Source organism: Drosophila serrata, unplaced genomic scaffold, assembly GCF_035046125.1.
Source record: "Drosophila serrata isolate PLE 108 unplaced genomic scaffold, ASM3504612v1 contig_190, whole genome shotgun sequence".
In the NCBI taxonomy this organism is placed as follows: Eukaryota; Metazoa; Arthropoda; class Insecta; order Diptera; family Drosophilidae; genus Drosophila; species Drosophila serrata.
Window position 1 is genome coordinate 1,081,149 of NW_028257088.1, and position 18,374 is coordinate 1,099,522.

At 32.5% G+C, this 18,374-nt stretch overlaps 2 protein-coding genes across 2 annotated transcripts; one reads left to right on the forward strand and one right to left on the reverse strand.

Moving 5' to 3' along the window:
* Positions 1–3,009: 3,009 nt before the first annotated feature.
* Positions 3,010–13,788, reverse strand: LOC110182483 (uncharacterized). Its single transcript, XM_020950530.2, has 3 exons — positions 13,376–13,788; positions 13,231–13,302; positions 3,010–3,393 (listed from the first exon to the last, which is right to left on the reverse strand). Exons 1-3 carry the CDS (start codon positions 13,548–13,550, stop codon positions 3,116–3,118), a joined length of 525 nt encoding a protein of 174 aa, XP_020806189.2. The 5' UTR covers positions 13,551–13,788; the 3' UTR covers positions 3,010–3,115.
* Positions 13,515–16,680, forward strand: Cpr11A (Cuticular protein 11A). Its single transcript, XM_086829341.1, has 3 exons — positions 13,515–14,601; positions 15,074–15,253; positions 15,899–16,680. The coding sequence occupies exons 1-3, from the start codon at positions 14,543–14,545 to the stop codon at positions 16,209–16,211; spliced, it is 552 nt and encodes a 183-aa protein (XP_086685467.1). The 5' UTR covers positions 13,515–14,542; the 3' UTR covers positions 16,212–16,680.
* Positions 16,681–18,374: the final 1,694 nt, after the last annotated feature.

The following is an 18,374-nucleotide window of genomic DNA, read 5'->3' on the forward strand; positions in this document are numbered from 1 at the left end:
TATTTCCCAATCGGACAAACCTAACGAGTTGGAGAACCTTTCACCTCAAACTCATCCATCGTTCGATTCCGATCCGATCGATTCCAATTAGGCAAAACCAATAATCTCTGTGAAAATCGAAGTCGTTCGTTTGCTAGCTAATTAATCCCATGACGCAACTGCATAATAATAATATTTTAAATAAACAATTTGCAGCTACGTATTAAACTCTATAATTTCCGGAAATCAAGGACAAGAGTGTTCCAATAAGGTAAAAGGTTTGGGGATGTTCTCTTAACTTACATATTTGTTAATATTTTTATTTATTTTATTTAATATTTATATATTTAATATACTAAAAATTACTTATTGTGAGTTTCGGAAATCATCTTGCTGGCCTTGATATGTGCATTAAACATATTATAGATATATAGAATTTAAATTAATATTATTGTATGATAATATTTGGGCAAATCAAGAGTTTTTTCAAATTTCATAACTCAGCCAAATATTCATCAATTGCAATTCAAAAAGCTGTTCTGTGCTTGTTTTTATAAGGCTAACAAATCTGCATACTTAGTTTTTAAATTTACCTAATTACAATTTTTGTCAAATTTTCTAGTTTTGACAAGACAAATTTAGTCGTAAAATTTTGACAAAAAATTTCGAAAAAATTGTTTCTCACCAGACTTGGCTAGATTGATTCGGCTTTTAATGCTGATCAAGAATATATATCATTTATAGGCTCGGAAATGCCTCCTTCGTGAGTTATAAGCTTCTGACTGAAAATTATATACTATTTCTTGTCCCGAAATTTAAGGATAATTTAAGATGACAATTTATGATAAATCAAAGTTAAAAAAATTCATAACTATGCCAAAAATGCATTAATTTCCATTCGGAAAGCTGTTTTGTGCTAGTTTTTATAACGTTAAACTGTCTGCATATTTAGTTTTACAATTTATGCAATTTAAAATTTTGTCAAATTTTACATTCTTAACTATATCAAATTTAATGATAAAAATTTGAACAAAAAATTCGAAAAAAATCGATTTCCTCCAGACATGGCTAGATCGATTCGGCTTTTTATACTGATCAAGAATATATATGATTTATAGGGTCGGAAATGACTCCTTCACTTAATTTTAAGCTTCTGACTGAAATTAGAATAGCATTTTTGAGCCATATTTATCTATATTTTTATATGAAAATGTGTACTAAAAATCAAAGCTTAAAAATGTTGTAACTTAGCAAAAAATGCAATAATTTCCATTTGGAAAGCTTTCCTATGTTAGTTTTTTATAGATTGATAAGTCTGCATACTCAATTTGAAATTTTAACAAAGTCGAATTTTTTCATAAATTTTGTTGTTCATTTTAATGATTTAAACCCTTAAAATTTTAGAAAAAAGTTAAAAAAATTATTTTGTTGCCTAAAATGACTAAATCGATTCAGTTTTTGATGCTGATCAAGAATATATATGATTTATGGGGTCGCAAATGATTCCTTCACTGTGTTGCAATGCTTATGACTAAAAATATTCCTATTCCTAAAAATGGATTTAATAAAATGAAGCTTACATTTAAAGTAATATAGAAAAATATGATTTATGATTATAAATTATGATTTAATAACCATATGAATCACGACTGATAAACAAAATAACAGCAGGGAAATAATGTCTTTAGCTAATCCCTAAAAATAATAAAATATGGTTTTTTTGGATAATCCCCACCAGTTAGGGTCAACGATTTCCCAAAATCAACTTAAAAATTCTCCCACGTCACGTTGTTTTTTAAAGTTTTGGAAAACCAGAATTTGTTGTGCGTTCTGTTTCTATATTTCTCATGCGGTTTCTTTTTTCTAATTTTAATTCTATTTGGATTTGCTTTAATTTATGAACTCGACTCGGAAAGACATTTATAGCAATTTATCTGGATTTGGTTTATGGCTCTCGGTCATTCCGATTTCAATTCCAATTCACATTCGGATTCCGTTCGAAGATTAATTGGCAGCCGCAAAGCTGTCAATTTTTAAATTGTTGCGCCTAAGTAAGCGGAAATATCGCTGTGCCTCGATCACGATCATCGAAATGGAGCCAAGACTTTGGGGACTTGGATTCGGATTGGGATTCGGATTCGGATTTGGATTGGTGATGGTGGTGATGCTGCCAGGGCACCCACTCAGAAAAAATGGAGAAGGGGAACTGGATTTTTGGTCATCTATCTAATGAAAGTCAGTCCGTCGTTAATGGTCAAACGTGTTTGCTTCTCTACGGGCTTTATGGCCTGACATCCACACAGTGGGGCAGAAAAGTCTTTACATATTTTTAAAATTCATACATTTTCTGGAAAACGATTAAAAAAATTCTCATAACTATATGTGATAGTGAAGATTTTCCATAAATATAGCTTTGAAACTATACTTAAATTCCTCTTAATGTAAGTTTTAAACTTTGCCAAAGAGTTAATATAAATTGAACACTTTTCTTTATTATTCTATTAAATTTATTTTAATTGAAGTTTATACTTTTCAATGCGACTGTCTGAAAAGTAATTTCAAAATCGATTTTTATGACTAAAACGTATTATATTTATATATAAAAAGCTGACCTATATATAATGTAACTGTAAACTCGGTTTAGTTCGTTTAAATCTAAAAAAAAAAGGTTTTAAGAATGAAATTGATTCTAATACCGCAGAGAAACTCAATTCCGATAGATAAAATGCAAAATTCTCTCTAAGAACTTCTAAAATAACTTTCCATTAGTTAGTCAAGTTAGTACTTTGCTTGTACATTGCATGCCAAATGTGGAAATGTTAAATAGATTTTGTTTTTTTAAATCTAAAATTTAAGAAATAAAATGCGAATGGTCTCTAAGAACTTCTAAAAGAACTTAATGTTAGTCAAGTTGCTGCTTTGCTTGTACATTGCATGCCAAATGTGGAAGTAAGAGAAAGATATGGGAAATGAAAACACTTTTTGCTGCTTTAAACGTTATCCTTCGATACTAATTATTGAAACAGGCAATTACTATTCAATAATCATTATAGTTAATGTATATTTTCAAATTTTATGCCATACAATACGAAGGCCATGCAGGGGGACACGGAGAAACGGGTTATCCCTTATCCGGTCAATCGTCGTCGCCACCACCGCAGCATCCGCCTTCATCGTTGCCACAACATGGACTGCAGGCGAGGCAGCCGAGACAGGGACTCAATGCCAGGCCACAGCAGCCACAGCACAGGCACAACAGTGGGAGGCAGATGATGAGGAGGCAGCACAGCACCACCACGGCCACAATCACGAGAATCAAGGACATTCCACCGCCGCGTTTCTTCTTCTTCTTCTTCGTGGTTTGTATCAAGGAAGGAGTAGTCAATCCATGTACTTGCGTATTCACCAAATCCGCTTAAAACAGGAAATTTTTATAAAATAAAATGGTAATAATATTACTACTACAACTTATTAACTACAAGCAATGAGATGGAAACTACTTTGAACATTCTCTAGATGATACAGCTTGAAAATCAAGAGATTTGTTTGTGTAAACTTGTGAAACTTGCTGAAAATATTCAAAAATCCACCGAAAGCAGATAATAAATATATCGAAATAATTAATGAATTTAAAGAAAGTCTTTATCAATAAATTTAACACAAATAAAAACTACAAAACGGATTTTATCAGAAATCGGAAAGAGTAAGGAAGTTTTTATTTACTTTCATTATTAAATATTAAGAAAGATTTATACTTTTCGGCAGAACTGTGGACCCATAATGTTTTCCTCCCGTAACCCCCCCCCCACACACAAAAAGCGGCTAATTTGCGAGTGCGATTCTCGTGCAGGTGCAAATTATGATGGGATCCACAAAAGCACAAAAACAAAAAAAAAAAAAAACGAAATCAATAAAAGCAATGGCAACAAAGCCAATAATAATTTATGGCCAAAAATCGGGGAATAAGCTAAATAAGCAAAAGAAGAAGGTGGGAGTGGAGGAAAGAGAATATGGAGAATAAGGTGCTGTTACTGAGGGGACCCAATTTAATGCGACATGTGTAAGGGTGAGGGAGATAAGAAGATCGAAATCGGTTAGTTAAGGCAGCAACAAATATTAAAAAAACAGCAGCAGCACAGAAACAACAATCGAAAAAAGCTGCGCATGCGCAGCACGCGTCTTCACACACACACACACACACGCACACATGTGTAATATTGGCGCATGTATGTCTAACTGTACCCCACACGGCGCTCGCCATGACATGACAAATGCGCACGCGCTCCCGCTCTCACGCCTCGCGTTCCCCCCTCTCTTGCTGCGAGAGAGGGAGAGAGAGATAAGACAGTGAGAAGAGGAAGCAAACTCTCTTTTTAGCTATTTTCGAGCTATAACTGGTCGCTATTTTAATATATATATATTTTTTGGATAAATGATATGGGGTTTGTAAATACGTAATTAGTATTACTTTTTCAATTAAAAAAAAAACATGTAAATAATAAAACAAAACAAAGACAAAAGGAAGAGCTAATAAGCATAACGTTTAAAGATAAATATTCTTAATTTATTAATAAAAATCTAAAGCAAGTGTAAGATTTTTTTATGATATGGGATTAGTAAATACGTAGTTAACATAGTATTACTTTTTCAATTAAAAAAAAAACATGTAAATAATAAAACAAAACAATGACAAAAGGAAGAGCTAATAAGCATTACGTTGAAAGATAAATATTCTTAATTTATTAATAAAAATCTAAAGCTAGTGTAAGATTTTTTATGATAGTTAGTAAATACGTAATTAGTATTACTTTTTCAATAAAAAAAAACATGTAAATAATAAAACAAAATAATGACAAAAGGAAAAGCTAAAAAACATTGCGTTTAAAGATAAATATTCTTAATTTAATAATAAAAATCTAGAGCTAGTGTAAATTTTTTTATGATAGTTAGTAAATACGTAATTAGTAACATAAATAATAAAACAAAACAAAGACAAAAGGAAGAGCTAATAAGCATTACATTGAAAGATAAATATTCTTAATTTAATAATAATAATCTAGAGCTAGTGTAAGATTTTTTTATGTATTATTCGTATCAATGGAATTTATCTTGAATAAACTGTTTGCTAGATAAATTAAATTTTTACGAATAAGACAAAAAAATGCTTTTTAAAAAAACAAATCGATAATAATTTTCCCTGACGATTTTCCTGGCACAAACTGCAATTTGCAATTATTAGAGTAATAAAAGCATAAAAAAATACACTTTTAGCTAGTAAATAAAACACTCCAAAAAAGATGGCAACACTGTCGTCGCCGTGTGGCATTGTGTGTGTGCGTGTGTGTTTATTTTTGGTGGAGTCGCGCTGTCTGCGCTGTAAGCACTGGGAAGTGGAGCAAGTGTCTTCGCCGCGTGTCGATTTTCTCACTCCGCCACGGGGGGTGTTCAATGGGATTGGGATTATTCAGATCAGAAACGATCCGTATATAAATACATAGACTCGTTGAATTTGTATTCTTTTTTGTGTGATTTATGCGCCACGGCGGCATGAGTGATTGATTCATCTTTCAACTTAATTGAAAGACCGGGCAGTTGGTTTGTTGGATCATTAAGCAATTTAAGAACTTGTTGATTTAGAGATTGAGGGGCGATAAATGATTGATTGGAAAGATAAATAATACGGCACGGGATGCATTTCGAAGCCGGATGAAGGAGGAGAGTCTCGAAATGATTTTATGCCCATGTTAATCTTAATAATAAAGTTGTTTTTAATTTCTTTATCTCTGTGGTATCTCTTTAATTTAGATGTTTTTTCTTGTGAGCTTATTAATTTTATTTCTTGGGGTTTTCCAAAAGCAAACTCCAGAGATTTATAGTTTTGTTTCTCTAATAAAACGAGAAATGGGGGTCTTTTTATTTAAGGGAATGAATGGTAGTATTTATTTTAAGTCTTTTAGATAATAAAATATATATCCATAGCTCAAAAACTGTATTCAAAGTAATAAATCAGATGAAATTAATACCAAGTGACCCCCTGACACGATGATTGACACAGTTCCCCATCAATTGTTGCCCTTGGCACAGGTTTAGAGTGGACCCAAAAACGGTTTTCCAAATTATAATTTGTATATTTTACGTGTATATAGTTTCTTCTATGCTTTGTGCTATTTTTAGGCTTTGTGCGCACAAAATGCTAACAAGCATAAAAAGTTGAAAAATCATCTTATGAAACCCGTTTCGTTTTTTTTTTTTTGTTATTTTTTGGTGGGGGATCTGACCGGATCTGAGCTTAAGCGGAAAACTCTGATAAGTTATTAAATAAACAAGTCGTAAAGTCGAACTGCGATTACGAACTATTAATTGGATGGGACGAATTCGTATTCGTATTCGAATTTCGACTTAAGAGACCAAAGCCAAGTCGAAGTTCTTCTTAGGATTCTGGGACCGAAGATTTATAATCCCTATAAAAACGTTAATGGAATTAGTGAGGCAGAGTTAATTGAATGGCGGCCTTAAATGGTGACAGCTTCACTTTTATGCTTCGATTTCGAATATCGACGGGTTTGGGGTGGTGTCACGCCTCGAAAGCGTTGTCTAGCCTTGATCTAGAATAATGCCGAACCAATACAGTGTGTATCAAAAGCATAAAATAATGGATTCTTTCATTTACACCGAGATTATTATATAAGTACTTATAAATTATTTGATTTTGCTCTTATTTATGATAAAATAAATGTATTTAGAAGCAGTTAATATAAAAATATATAAATTCTATGATAAATACTTTAAAATTTGTATTTATTTCAAATTTTAAATATTCGATTAAGCAAACCCTACCTAAAAACCATAAAATGTTAACATGTTTTAATTATTGTATTTATTTTAAAGGTTTCTTGTTGCCAAGGCATTATTTAAATATCAGACAATAAACCGATTGTCTCATCAAAAAAGCGACAGACGTAATAAAATAATACAATGAAAGCCTAAAGAGCTTTTCGATTTAATATCACATTTAATTATATTTAACAAAATACTCTTAACTGTATTAAGTGGCTTAAGAACACGTTTGGGGAACATATTAGCTCGATTTAAATTTATATTTATTCAATTAGAATCTAAATCGAGGTATACTCTCTTGCTATAATTATTAATTACAACCAGTTCTAATTAATAATTGAATTAAATTAATAAATTTCGAACTGAAGGCGGCCCCTTTACTTTCATTGCAATCTATGGCACTTTTACGCAACGAAACGCACTGTATTAAGGAATCAGAGAGATGTTCGGACAAAATAAATAAATAAAACTGGTCTTAATTATACAAAATTCGGCAGAAACTAAAAAAAATAAAAAATAAAATAAACAGACAGAGGAGACGGACACAGAGACAGATAACTTTACGTTTTGGGGTAAAAGCAAAACGTGTTTAGCTTTCTATTTAAACTATGCAAATTCGCATTGATTATTTATTTCTGTGGCTCTGTGGCAACAAAAAATGAAAATAAAATAAAAACTAAGACCCTCTAGATAGAAGAGGTGAAAAATAAGTAAAAAAAAAAATAAAAATCAAATCGGTAGAAAACAGCCATAAAAAGGAGCGTTCGATCGCTCAGGTGGAATATGCATAACCGGTCAAAGAACCGACAGAATCAAGAACCTGATCCCAACTCGATTTAGTTGGTTTCGCATTTGATTTTGATTTTGGTTTTGGTTTTGGTTTCGGTTTTTGGGTTCTGGACTCGCGAATCGAGTATTTCCTTAAGTTGCCCATAAAATATGATTTAGCCACATATTATTTATGGCCCGCAACCAGATCTTCTGATTCAGAACGTGCAGCCATAACCGATTTTTAATATTCCATTCAGATTCAATCACGCCCTGGGACATGCTCCACTAATGACAGCCCCCGCGCTCTTTTCTTTTTCTTTTTTTTGTTGTATTTTGCCAAATAATAAAATCAAATTAGGGGCGTTGTCATCCATCGCCGCGCCACCTACAAGAATTAATATGCATAATTCCAGGGGGTTGGCTGTTGTCAGTGTTGAATAATAATAATAATAGTCTGGCTCAAGCTATAAATATATAGTATAGACGATATAGCACATGCCCCGATGCAAATGAGTTGGATTAACGGACGGAATTGGATCTGCGAACCAGTTCCTTAAGGAGACCACATAGTAGTGGATCGGCGGTGATGGCCAGATTTATGGTATACCCCAATCCTTATGAGGGGTTCTTAACACGGCACCGGATCTGCATATCAATAGATTAATATATATGCACACTGATAGATAGCTGCTTAATATGTTCCATAAATTGCACATACTATAGAATATTATATGCATGGGAATAAATAAACTAATAAACCATCTAAGGTTATGAATTGAAATCAGGAAAGTTGCTGGAAATAAATACGATATGATTTGTATTTAGGAATGAATGTTACTCATTTTGGTGAAGTTGGAATAGAAAATATTCAACGATGAGATAAAGGAGCTTGCCGAAACCATTTGCGCCCGAACAGGGACTTGAGGAGAAGGTTCTTTAACAGTATAAAAGGATTGCCTAGGAAAAATAATATATAACCGCGAAAGATGAAATGTATTTAATTTTAATTAAATTTATTTCCAACTTAAACATTAAAATGATATAAGTTTTATAAATTTCTGACTATATTTTTATACATTCAGTGTTTTATAGTCTGCTTGAATAGAACTTATAACTAAAGCCATTTTATTTATCAATGAAATATTTAGCTAAAAGTATCTAATAGATCCAACCTTAGTCCATTTTAACCAGGAAGATATACTAGAATATAGATTCGATTTTCTTGGATATTTTACCCAAGGACAGAGCCTAATTTTTGGGATTTGCTGAATGGATTTTTTTCGTTTGTATTTTTCCCATGCCTTCAGGTAGCTTCAGGAAGTCTGCCATAACGATGAACCCCCGCTGTCTCATCTTTAATCAAAGTCCCATTTAATGACTGTTCGTCATGCCGGTCAAATTTAGGGCCTGATTTCAGTATCTGTTTTTGTATGGTTTTACATATTTTCCCCCCCTATATATTATATATTTTTTTACATCATCATCATCATCATCGTCGCAGAACTCTCAAGGGCAAGAAGAAAAGAAGGAGAGAACCGAATTGATTCGGTTCGAATCGAATAGAAGCGAATGGAACAGAACTAAATGTTTTGGTTTCTTGGAAATATCTCGTTTCTGTCTCCTTATAATTGCTAATTTATTTATTTATTTTATACTCTTTTTATATCTGTCCCCAGCTCTTTCTTTATTGTTTTGCCTAAGCGATACGCGAGGGAAAAATAAACAGAGAAACGCTTGGAATAATCCAGCAATGAGGGATTCTTAGATACTCTATTAAGATGTAGATTATGGTGTTTACTTTGAAATTATAATTATGTTATTTCTAACAATTTTATTTAATAGAAAACTAAAGAAAATATATTTATGTAAATGAAATAATTTTATTAATCAAAGGTAAACTATTTTAATGCACTTAAAATGTATTTTTATCATAAGTTACGTGTAAATACTCTTTAAAAATATATTTTACTGGTGTAAAATATTGTTTAAATACATTTTTTGTGATACATTTTAAATATAGTTCAGCAGAAACCTCCTGATAGTGATAACACCCCATTGAAAATAAAACAAAACTCAAAGATTCGGCAAAATTCAAAGCGAGGGAACGTTTGGGGGCTCTGGCTGCGTAACAAGTTGTTCAAATCTGTTAATTTGGCAAAGAAACCACATCGACAGCGCAATAAAATTCAAAGAAAACAAAAAACAACACACACACACTGCTAAATGAAACACTTTCTTTTCGCTATGCAAATGGCGAATGTAAAGCAAAACAATAAACACTAAATGAATGGTAATTAATGCAGGCAGCTGCAGGCTTTTACCTGGAATTAAAGCTAACCAAGGCGATGACAATTAATGGGGTGACAAGATGAGTCAGTTGTTGATGGGATCTGATCTCGTATCCAAGAGCCGTTTGCCACTCCCTCGAACACGTTTGGCTCTAAGTGAGACATCAAGAGATCGAAGACAAAAAACACAAGAGGGTCTTAGAGGCGTGTGCAAGTATGCATAGCAAATGCGATATTGAAGACGAAACGCTTATATCCCAAGGTAGCCTTACCATCATCTGGTACCATCTCGTCTCTGACAAGCCGCTGAAATGGCCAAAAACGGTTTCATTAAAGAACCAGAAGAGTCCGAGAGTCGTCCGAATGCGAAACGATGAAAAATGAATGCCGTGCGGCATTCGTTTAAGTTATTAAGCATAAAACTTAAATTAGAGGCACCATTAGCGATTATCATTAGAGCTGCGTGTCCGGTCCGGTTTCAATTCCCCCCAAATCTTATCTCCTCGATTTATTTCTATCAATATTTTGTTTTCTCTTTTCGATGGGAAAAAGCAACATTTACCCATAAACGAACTGGAAATCTTGGGAATTTTATCACTGAGAGTTCTAGGAATCTTCGTAAATAAACAAATAATAGATCGATTTCCTTTTAAAAGTATTGGATTCAAGTAAATATTGTGACAGAAGTTCACTAAAACGATTTAAGCGTTTGAAATACTTGGTTATTAAATCTTTAATGGTCCAAGTTAAATTTTATTAGAAAAATGATTAAAAAGTAAACTGTACATGGGATAAAGGAGTTTTCCTCACTTTCTTCTGTCTTAATTCCAAAAATAAGTTCATTAATTGATGAATTTAATTGCAATTCAATCATTAAACTCTTTAATGGCCTTAGTTAATTAATTAATTACTAGAATATGAATAAATATCATTAGGAAAATGAGAAAGGAAGGCTGGCTTTAAAAGCCACATAAACATTTATGGCCATTTATTGTGGGTCATTTAAAGTTTAAGCCGATTTGAACAAGGCTGTCCCCCCTCTCGGAAGAATGAATTATCGAAAAAGAAACACAACTTGAAAATAAATCATTGGTAAATAGAGCCATTAGTGTGGGGTTACCCATAAACTATATGCAAATTGAGGGAAACGATGAAAAGCTACCGAAAATGACCCTGCTAAATGGTATTTCTTATTCTATTTATATTTCTCATATATAAATGTGTATAGATATTTATGTTAAGCCCCTCAAAATTCCGACAGACACTGATCCGCCAGAATAACTGGCGGCATTTTGATAAATTTGATAAGCCCGAAATCGAATCGAATCGAAATCGAATCGAAACGGAACGGAATGGAGCGGAGCGGAAAGACTAATTAAGCGAAGGCTGAACGAGACCTGAGATGCATTAACATATCAACGTATAGAGAATACTATATCTTATCAGAAGATTCACAGTCTGCAGACCGAAGAATCATTCAGGTCTTTGGATCCATGGATCATGGATCTTAAGATTGGGTCTTGGATATTGGTCTCAAGTCAAGAGTCTCTGTTCGCTGCTCTCAAACTGGTCGCCCCGTAAAAATATATTGTCGTTAATCGTGTATCGACGCATATTTTATCGGTAGTATATATATTTTATATACTTGTCTCTATATATATTTTGTATATTCCATGCTTTATAAAAAATTAACGCAGATTTAAATTTACGCACATGCACACACACACACACACACATGATCGAAGACTGAACAAAAATTGATCATTAAACGTGTATGCTAATTTGATGATGGCGGTTTTCTAATTTTGTTGCCCAGAAACCAGATTTCTATGCTGCGATCAGTCTCCGTCAGCAACGAAAGGTGATTCTTCCCCCTCTCCTAGAAGCGCAGAGTCAATAGAATCTTCTGGGCAGAAGAATTGGCCCTAAAATTGTTACATCTTCCTCGCAGATTGATGTTGCCCCTACTAAAAGTCCCCACCTTCCCCCTCCTTATAATGTTGACAAACTTTGGCTTTTTTTTCGGGGGTTCTAAGTGGCCAAGAAGCGATGCACAGTGGTGCGAAATCACTTTGCAATTGGATACGATTTTTCAACAATATTTATATATATATATTGTTATGATATTTGCAGACTCAATTCATTAATATTATTAATATATATTAAAAGAAAACTGATAGGTTATATCATTTAAAAAATATTTTGTAAAACTATTCCCTTCTTCTCTTAATTTTCCATTAAGTGATGCGAAATCACTTTGCAATTGGATAAGATTTTTCAACAATATTTATATATATATATTGTTATGATATTTAGAAATTCAATTCATTAATTGCATATTAAAAGAAACGTGATAGATTAAAGGTTATATCATTAAAAGAAATATTTTTTAAACCACAAAAAGATGCAAACTAAATAAGCTCAAAGGTTTAAATCCCTTAATTGAAGTAAATGCAGATTGATTTTTGATTTCAAATATGCAAAAAGAATAATATTGTAGATTTATAATAGGTATATACTACTTATAATATTGATTCTCTTAATTTTCCATTAAGTGCACATTCACATTGCAATTGGATAAGATTTTTCAACAATATTTATATAATTAATGTTATGATATTTGCAAACTCAATTCATTAATATTATTAATACATATTTAAAGCAAACTGATAGATTAAAGGTTATATCATTTAAAAAATATTTTGTAAAACACAAAAAGATGCAAACTAAATAAGCTCAAAGGTTTAAATCCCTTAATTGAAGTAAATGCAGATTGAATTTTGATTTAAAAAATGTAAAAGAATGAAATTGTAGATTTATAATAAGTATATACTACTTATAATATTGATTCTCTTGATATTCCATTAAGTGGTGCGAAATTACATTCAAATTGGATAAGATTTCTCCACAATATTTATATAATTAATGTTATGATATTTGCAAACTCAATTCATTAATATTATTAATACATATTTAAAGCAAACTGATAAATAAAAGGTTATATCAATAACCTAACAAAAAGATGCAAACTAAATAAGCTAAAAGGCTTAAATCTTTTAATTAAATAAAATGCTTATTAAAATGTAATTTAATGAATGCAATAAGAATAAAGTTGTAGTAATACATTAAGCTTATACTTTCTATAATATTGATTCTCTTCATTTCCCATTAAGTTGTGCAAATATTTGTACTCTTAACTGTACTAAAAGAATCAATATATGAATATTACAATGGATATTAATCAAAAATTAACTGTGTATATATAAAACTACATGTAATACTTTAACAATACCTAAAAATGTATATACTTTCAAAACCTTTTCCAGTCTTATTTTCAAAGACGTACTTTTCTTACCTCTAGGCATGATGTCAAAGGTCCCCTCGGATCGCTGTGTAGTGCCCGATTCCTCTGCCACTATTTTTTTATCTTTGATAGTATTTATGAAAAGGGAACTAATTAGTTTTTGAAGTGCTTAAGAATTGTGTGCGACATTTGGAACCTTTCTCGGTGAGGCCACTGTGCGGAGACTTCGACGCAGACTCTTCTCCGGTTCGTTGTCCGGTTTCCAGCTCAGCTTTTGCCTCTGCCTCCGTCGCTGTCTCTGCCGACGGCACTGGCTGCGTCGCCGCTAGCGTCGCAGCCAAGACGATATATAAGGAAACAAGAAGTCGCATCGTTTGTATTTATTTGCTAGAATCTGTGAGCATCGGAACTGACCGCCACCACCACACCTCCGACTTAGAAAAACCATAAATAGTCCTCGTACCGAATTTCGTTTTCGCCACACACAAAATGAAGAGTTTTGTAAGTGCCAAAGAAAAAAAAAAAAAAACAAACAATATAACGAAAATTTACTAGACTAGGAAAATACACACAAAGTCTGACAATGTCTGCCAAGGAAACTATGTTTACTTTTTTTTTCTGTGTGTCCAAACAATAAGAAAATCAAAGAAAAGAACAAGGATCAAGTGAAAGTGCGGAAATTCAAGTGTGATGGAACAAAAGGATCCCCAAATAATATTCCTATCACCTTGAGAGACAGCTCATCATCTTGATGACGAATGACAAATATCGAGACCCATTATGATTAGTGCCTCTCAAATCGAAATAAAATCGAGAGAAAGAAAAGCAAAAAACAAATCTCTGTTTAAACAATCGACAAAAACGCGCGAGACACAGCGACGCGACTCGCGCGCGACTTTGATTAATTGCTACGCTAATGCAAAAAATGCAAAAATGCTAAATACTTGATTAAAGAAATGACAAATTAAGTATATATATGTATATATATATACCATATATTCTGAATAAAAAAAAACAGCAACAAAACGGCTTCACAATGTCCTAGTTAACAGTGCAAATTAGTTAAAAGAGTGCCCATGGGCGCTTTTTAAAGCTTTAAAAATATTATACTACTTATTTAAACTCTCAAATATTTTTCTAAATATATATTGCCTTAATATATAGTTTTTCTAATATTTTAATGGCTTATTATTAATACAATTTGCAGCTGATCCTGCTGGGTTTCGCTGCTCTGGCCGCTGCCGATGTCAAGCATCTGACTGATCGCAATCTGGATTTATTCAAGTATAATCCCAGCGATATCTATACCCTTCCCGAGGATATTGACGATGACAAGCCGGCGGTGCAGTTCAGCGGTGATGTGATGAAGGCCAAAACCGAGAAGCTCCAGAACTACAATTCCGGCAAGAAATTCAAGTTGGAGTGAGTATATAACATCAAGAATATATCCAAAAATAAATACTATAAAGATGCCTTTTGGAACTATAGAAAATTTCTGAAGATTCTACAAGATTTATGAAGTAATATAGAATTTTTTTGGGGTGCAAAGAACCTTTTGAAAGCTTAAACTAAAATTTAAAGAAGTTAAAGTCAAACTTGTCTGCTTTTTTCCTAGGAAGTAAAGCCATTTAATAAAAACTTTAGTTGCTTAATGTCTTAATTAAGGCATAGTTGCTAAAGCCACAAATATAAATTTTTCAGAAACCAAAAGTTGAATTTTTATATGTTTTCTTAATCATTTTCGTTTGAATTTATATTTTCTAATTTTAGTTGAACTCTGATCTATATATTTTAGCTTACAATTTAATTCAAACTTGCTTAAGATTTGTATACATTTATCTTTGTTTATTTTTAATTTATTTATTTTCCAATTATCCCCAAAAAAAATCCTTAGACTGAAGACCCAGAATGGCATTGAGGTGAGCAGCGTGGGCAAGCTGAAGGACGACAAGACCTTCGTGGTGAGCGGTTCCTACTCCTTCACAGGAGCCGATGGCAAACGCTACAAGACCCGCTATACCGCCGATGAGTTCGGTTATCATCCCATCACCGAGCTGGATCTCGATATTCCCGAGTGAGTATATACTATATTATATTACAAAATGTATTTATATTACACAATTTTATATTATTTCCCACGTTTTGGGGTTATTTTTGTTACCCAAATGAGGATTTAATTGTGAGGAAACTAGTTAAGAAAAATTTTATAGCCTATTTATATAAAAATTAGAATATACATTTCCTTAGAGTTTTTTTTGTATATATTTTTTAATGGTTTTTAAATCAAGGAAACAGGAAATCTTTAAATTGTTAAATTTCTGTTGTTAAGAAACCATTATTTAAATATATTTTTCCCTCTGCCATAAAATAATACAAATAATAATAATAATAACTGGAATAATGATAAATTAAATAATACAAATATTAATAATAAATAAATATTAATAATACAAAAAATAAACTAATATAAAAAACATAACCCTCAAATGTATGCTATGCTTTTTGACAGCCTCTAAAAAAGTTGCAAACAATTTTAAGCATATTTTAAGAATAGTTGTAGGCACAAATTCAGTTGCTAGATTCATTTCTTCAGTTTTAAAAAGCTCTTAATTCGATAAAAAAAAATTATTTATTTTTTCTGATTAATTTTGTAGATAGTTAGTTATTATTTCCCCGGCAAAATGTACTAATTATTCAACTAAATTTTCACAATTTCCAGGCCCCAGCCCCTGGCCGCCGCCGGACAGCGCCAGCCTGTGGATGCCAGCAGCCTGCTGGGCAACAAGAACCGCTTCCAGTTCCTGCAGCAGCACCTCGACGCCGACCAGGGACCGCTGCGGGGCAGTGGCCAGAGCGGCGACGACTACAGCTACACGCCCCAGCAGGGCGGCGCCAATGGTCAGCTGTTCGGCGCTCCCTACGGCGGCGTTGGCGGCGCCGCTGGCGTTGAGGCCTATGGCAATGGCTACGACTACCAGCCCCCTCAGACGCCTCTGGTGACGCCGTCGCGCCAGTATCTGCCCGTGGCATAGGGCTTTTCCCCCACGCACCCCTTAAAAAAAGTCAAAATCAGAAAATACAAAAAATATTTACCTATCCCCCCCACCCAAAACTTTCCCCTGACCTTTCCCCAGCTGCAAGTATTTAGTTTTTAAGTGCAAAACTCCAACAAACAACAACAACAAACAGGCAGGAAAAAAAAGAAGTCAAAACAGAAGAAAAATCACACCAGAGATAGTGAAATTTTTTTTTTTTTATCATTTTTTAGTGTTATACACGGAGCACAATTTTTATATATGATATTATACCTATATACACGGATATATGTTATGTATCACACACACACACACACACACACGAAACACTCACACACGCACAAAAAAAAAAAAACAAAATACACACACAATCCCCGACAAAGAGAAAGACACACACACAAACGAATCTATGTATATACACTGAGTGATATTAGTAGTAAATAAAATGGCTAAACTAACGATCAAAGTTAATTGTTTTTAATTTATTTGAGAGGGGATTCCCCAGAGTCCTAATTGGGGCTTTAAGCTGGGTCTAAAAGCTGTGAGAATTGGGAGAATAAAGTATATAGTATATTGTCAGATCATTTAAGATCAATTCAAGAAGAGTTTTGGGTTATAAATTAAAAACTTTACACTTTTCATACTTAATTAATAAATATTACATAAATAAACAACTTTAAACAATAAAAAAGAAAAAAAATACTACTACAAGGTAATCGTTAATACAAAATAAAAAGCTATAACATATATACTAATATTTTTCAGTCAGTCATTTCCGACCCTATAAATCATATATATTCTTGATCAGCATTAAAAGCCAAATCGATCTAGCCATGTCTGGAGGAAAACAATTTTTTCGAAATTTTTTTCAAATTTTTATCATTAAATTGAATATAGTTAAGAATGTAAAATTTGACAAAATTTTAAATTGAGTTAATTGTAAAACTAAATATGCAGACTTCTTAACATTATAAAAACTTGCACAAAACAGCTTTCCGAATGGAAATTATTGCATTTTTGGCTTAGTTATGAATTTAACATTTGAACTTTGATTTAACATAAATTGTCATCTTAAATTATCCTTAAATTTCGGGACAAGGAATAGTTTATAATTTTCAGTCAGAAGCTTGTAACTCATAAAGGAATCATTTCCGACCCTATAAATCATATATTTTTTTGATCAGCATTAAAAGCCGAATCGATCTAGCCATGTCTGGAGGAAAACAATTTTTTACAAATTTTTTTTTCAAATTTTTATCATTAAATTTGATATAGTTAAGATTGTAAAATTTGACAAAATTTTAAATTGCGTAAATTGTAAAACTAAATATGCAGACTGATTAACCTTATAAAAACTTGCACAGAACAGCTTTCCGAATTGCATTTAATGCTTTTTAGGCTGCGCTATGAGATTCTTATACTTCGATTTTTCGAAAAAAAAATGCCATATAAAAATATTTATAAATATCGTGTCAACAAAATTGTATAATAATTTAAGTCGGAATCTTAAAACAGTTTAAAGAAAATAAGAACTAATATACATAACATTAATACATATGATTTTATATGATAATAATTCGATTTTGACCAAAGTCAAAACAAAAATCGTATAAAATAATTCAACCTTAAATTTTAATACCCCCCAAAAATATAATACCACTAGAAATATTAATATATAGGAAAATAAGGCATTAAGGAGATAAATATATAAGTAGAGTTTCATTTAGATTCGCTTGCATTCAGTTTTTGTTGTTTTTAGATTCACAAATTCACAAATTGCCAAGAATAAAAAAGGTAAACAAAGGCAGCAGCTTTGCAAATGTCAAAATTGACACCCAAAAGAGAGGATCGTACTCTCTCGTGGCTCTCTGGCTCTCTCGCTCTTTGTTGCATTTCCTGGGCTAGCACAGAGCCAGTAACGGTACTTTTACGAAATGAATACTCAAGGATCAGAGAAAAGGAAAAAAATGCGCGCGGCAAGCAACAGAAAGTCAAGGATAAAAGAAAAAGGAAAATAGCTTTGCTTCACTCACCCGTTACCGTTGTTTTTGGCTGCAGATTCTAACGGCGAATTAGTGGACAAAGAACATGAACACTTGCTTACATTTGTTGCACTTGCACATAAAAAAAACAACAAAATTAACACTGCACTGCCGGTGA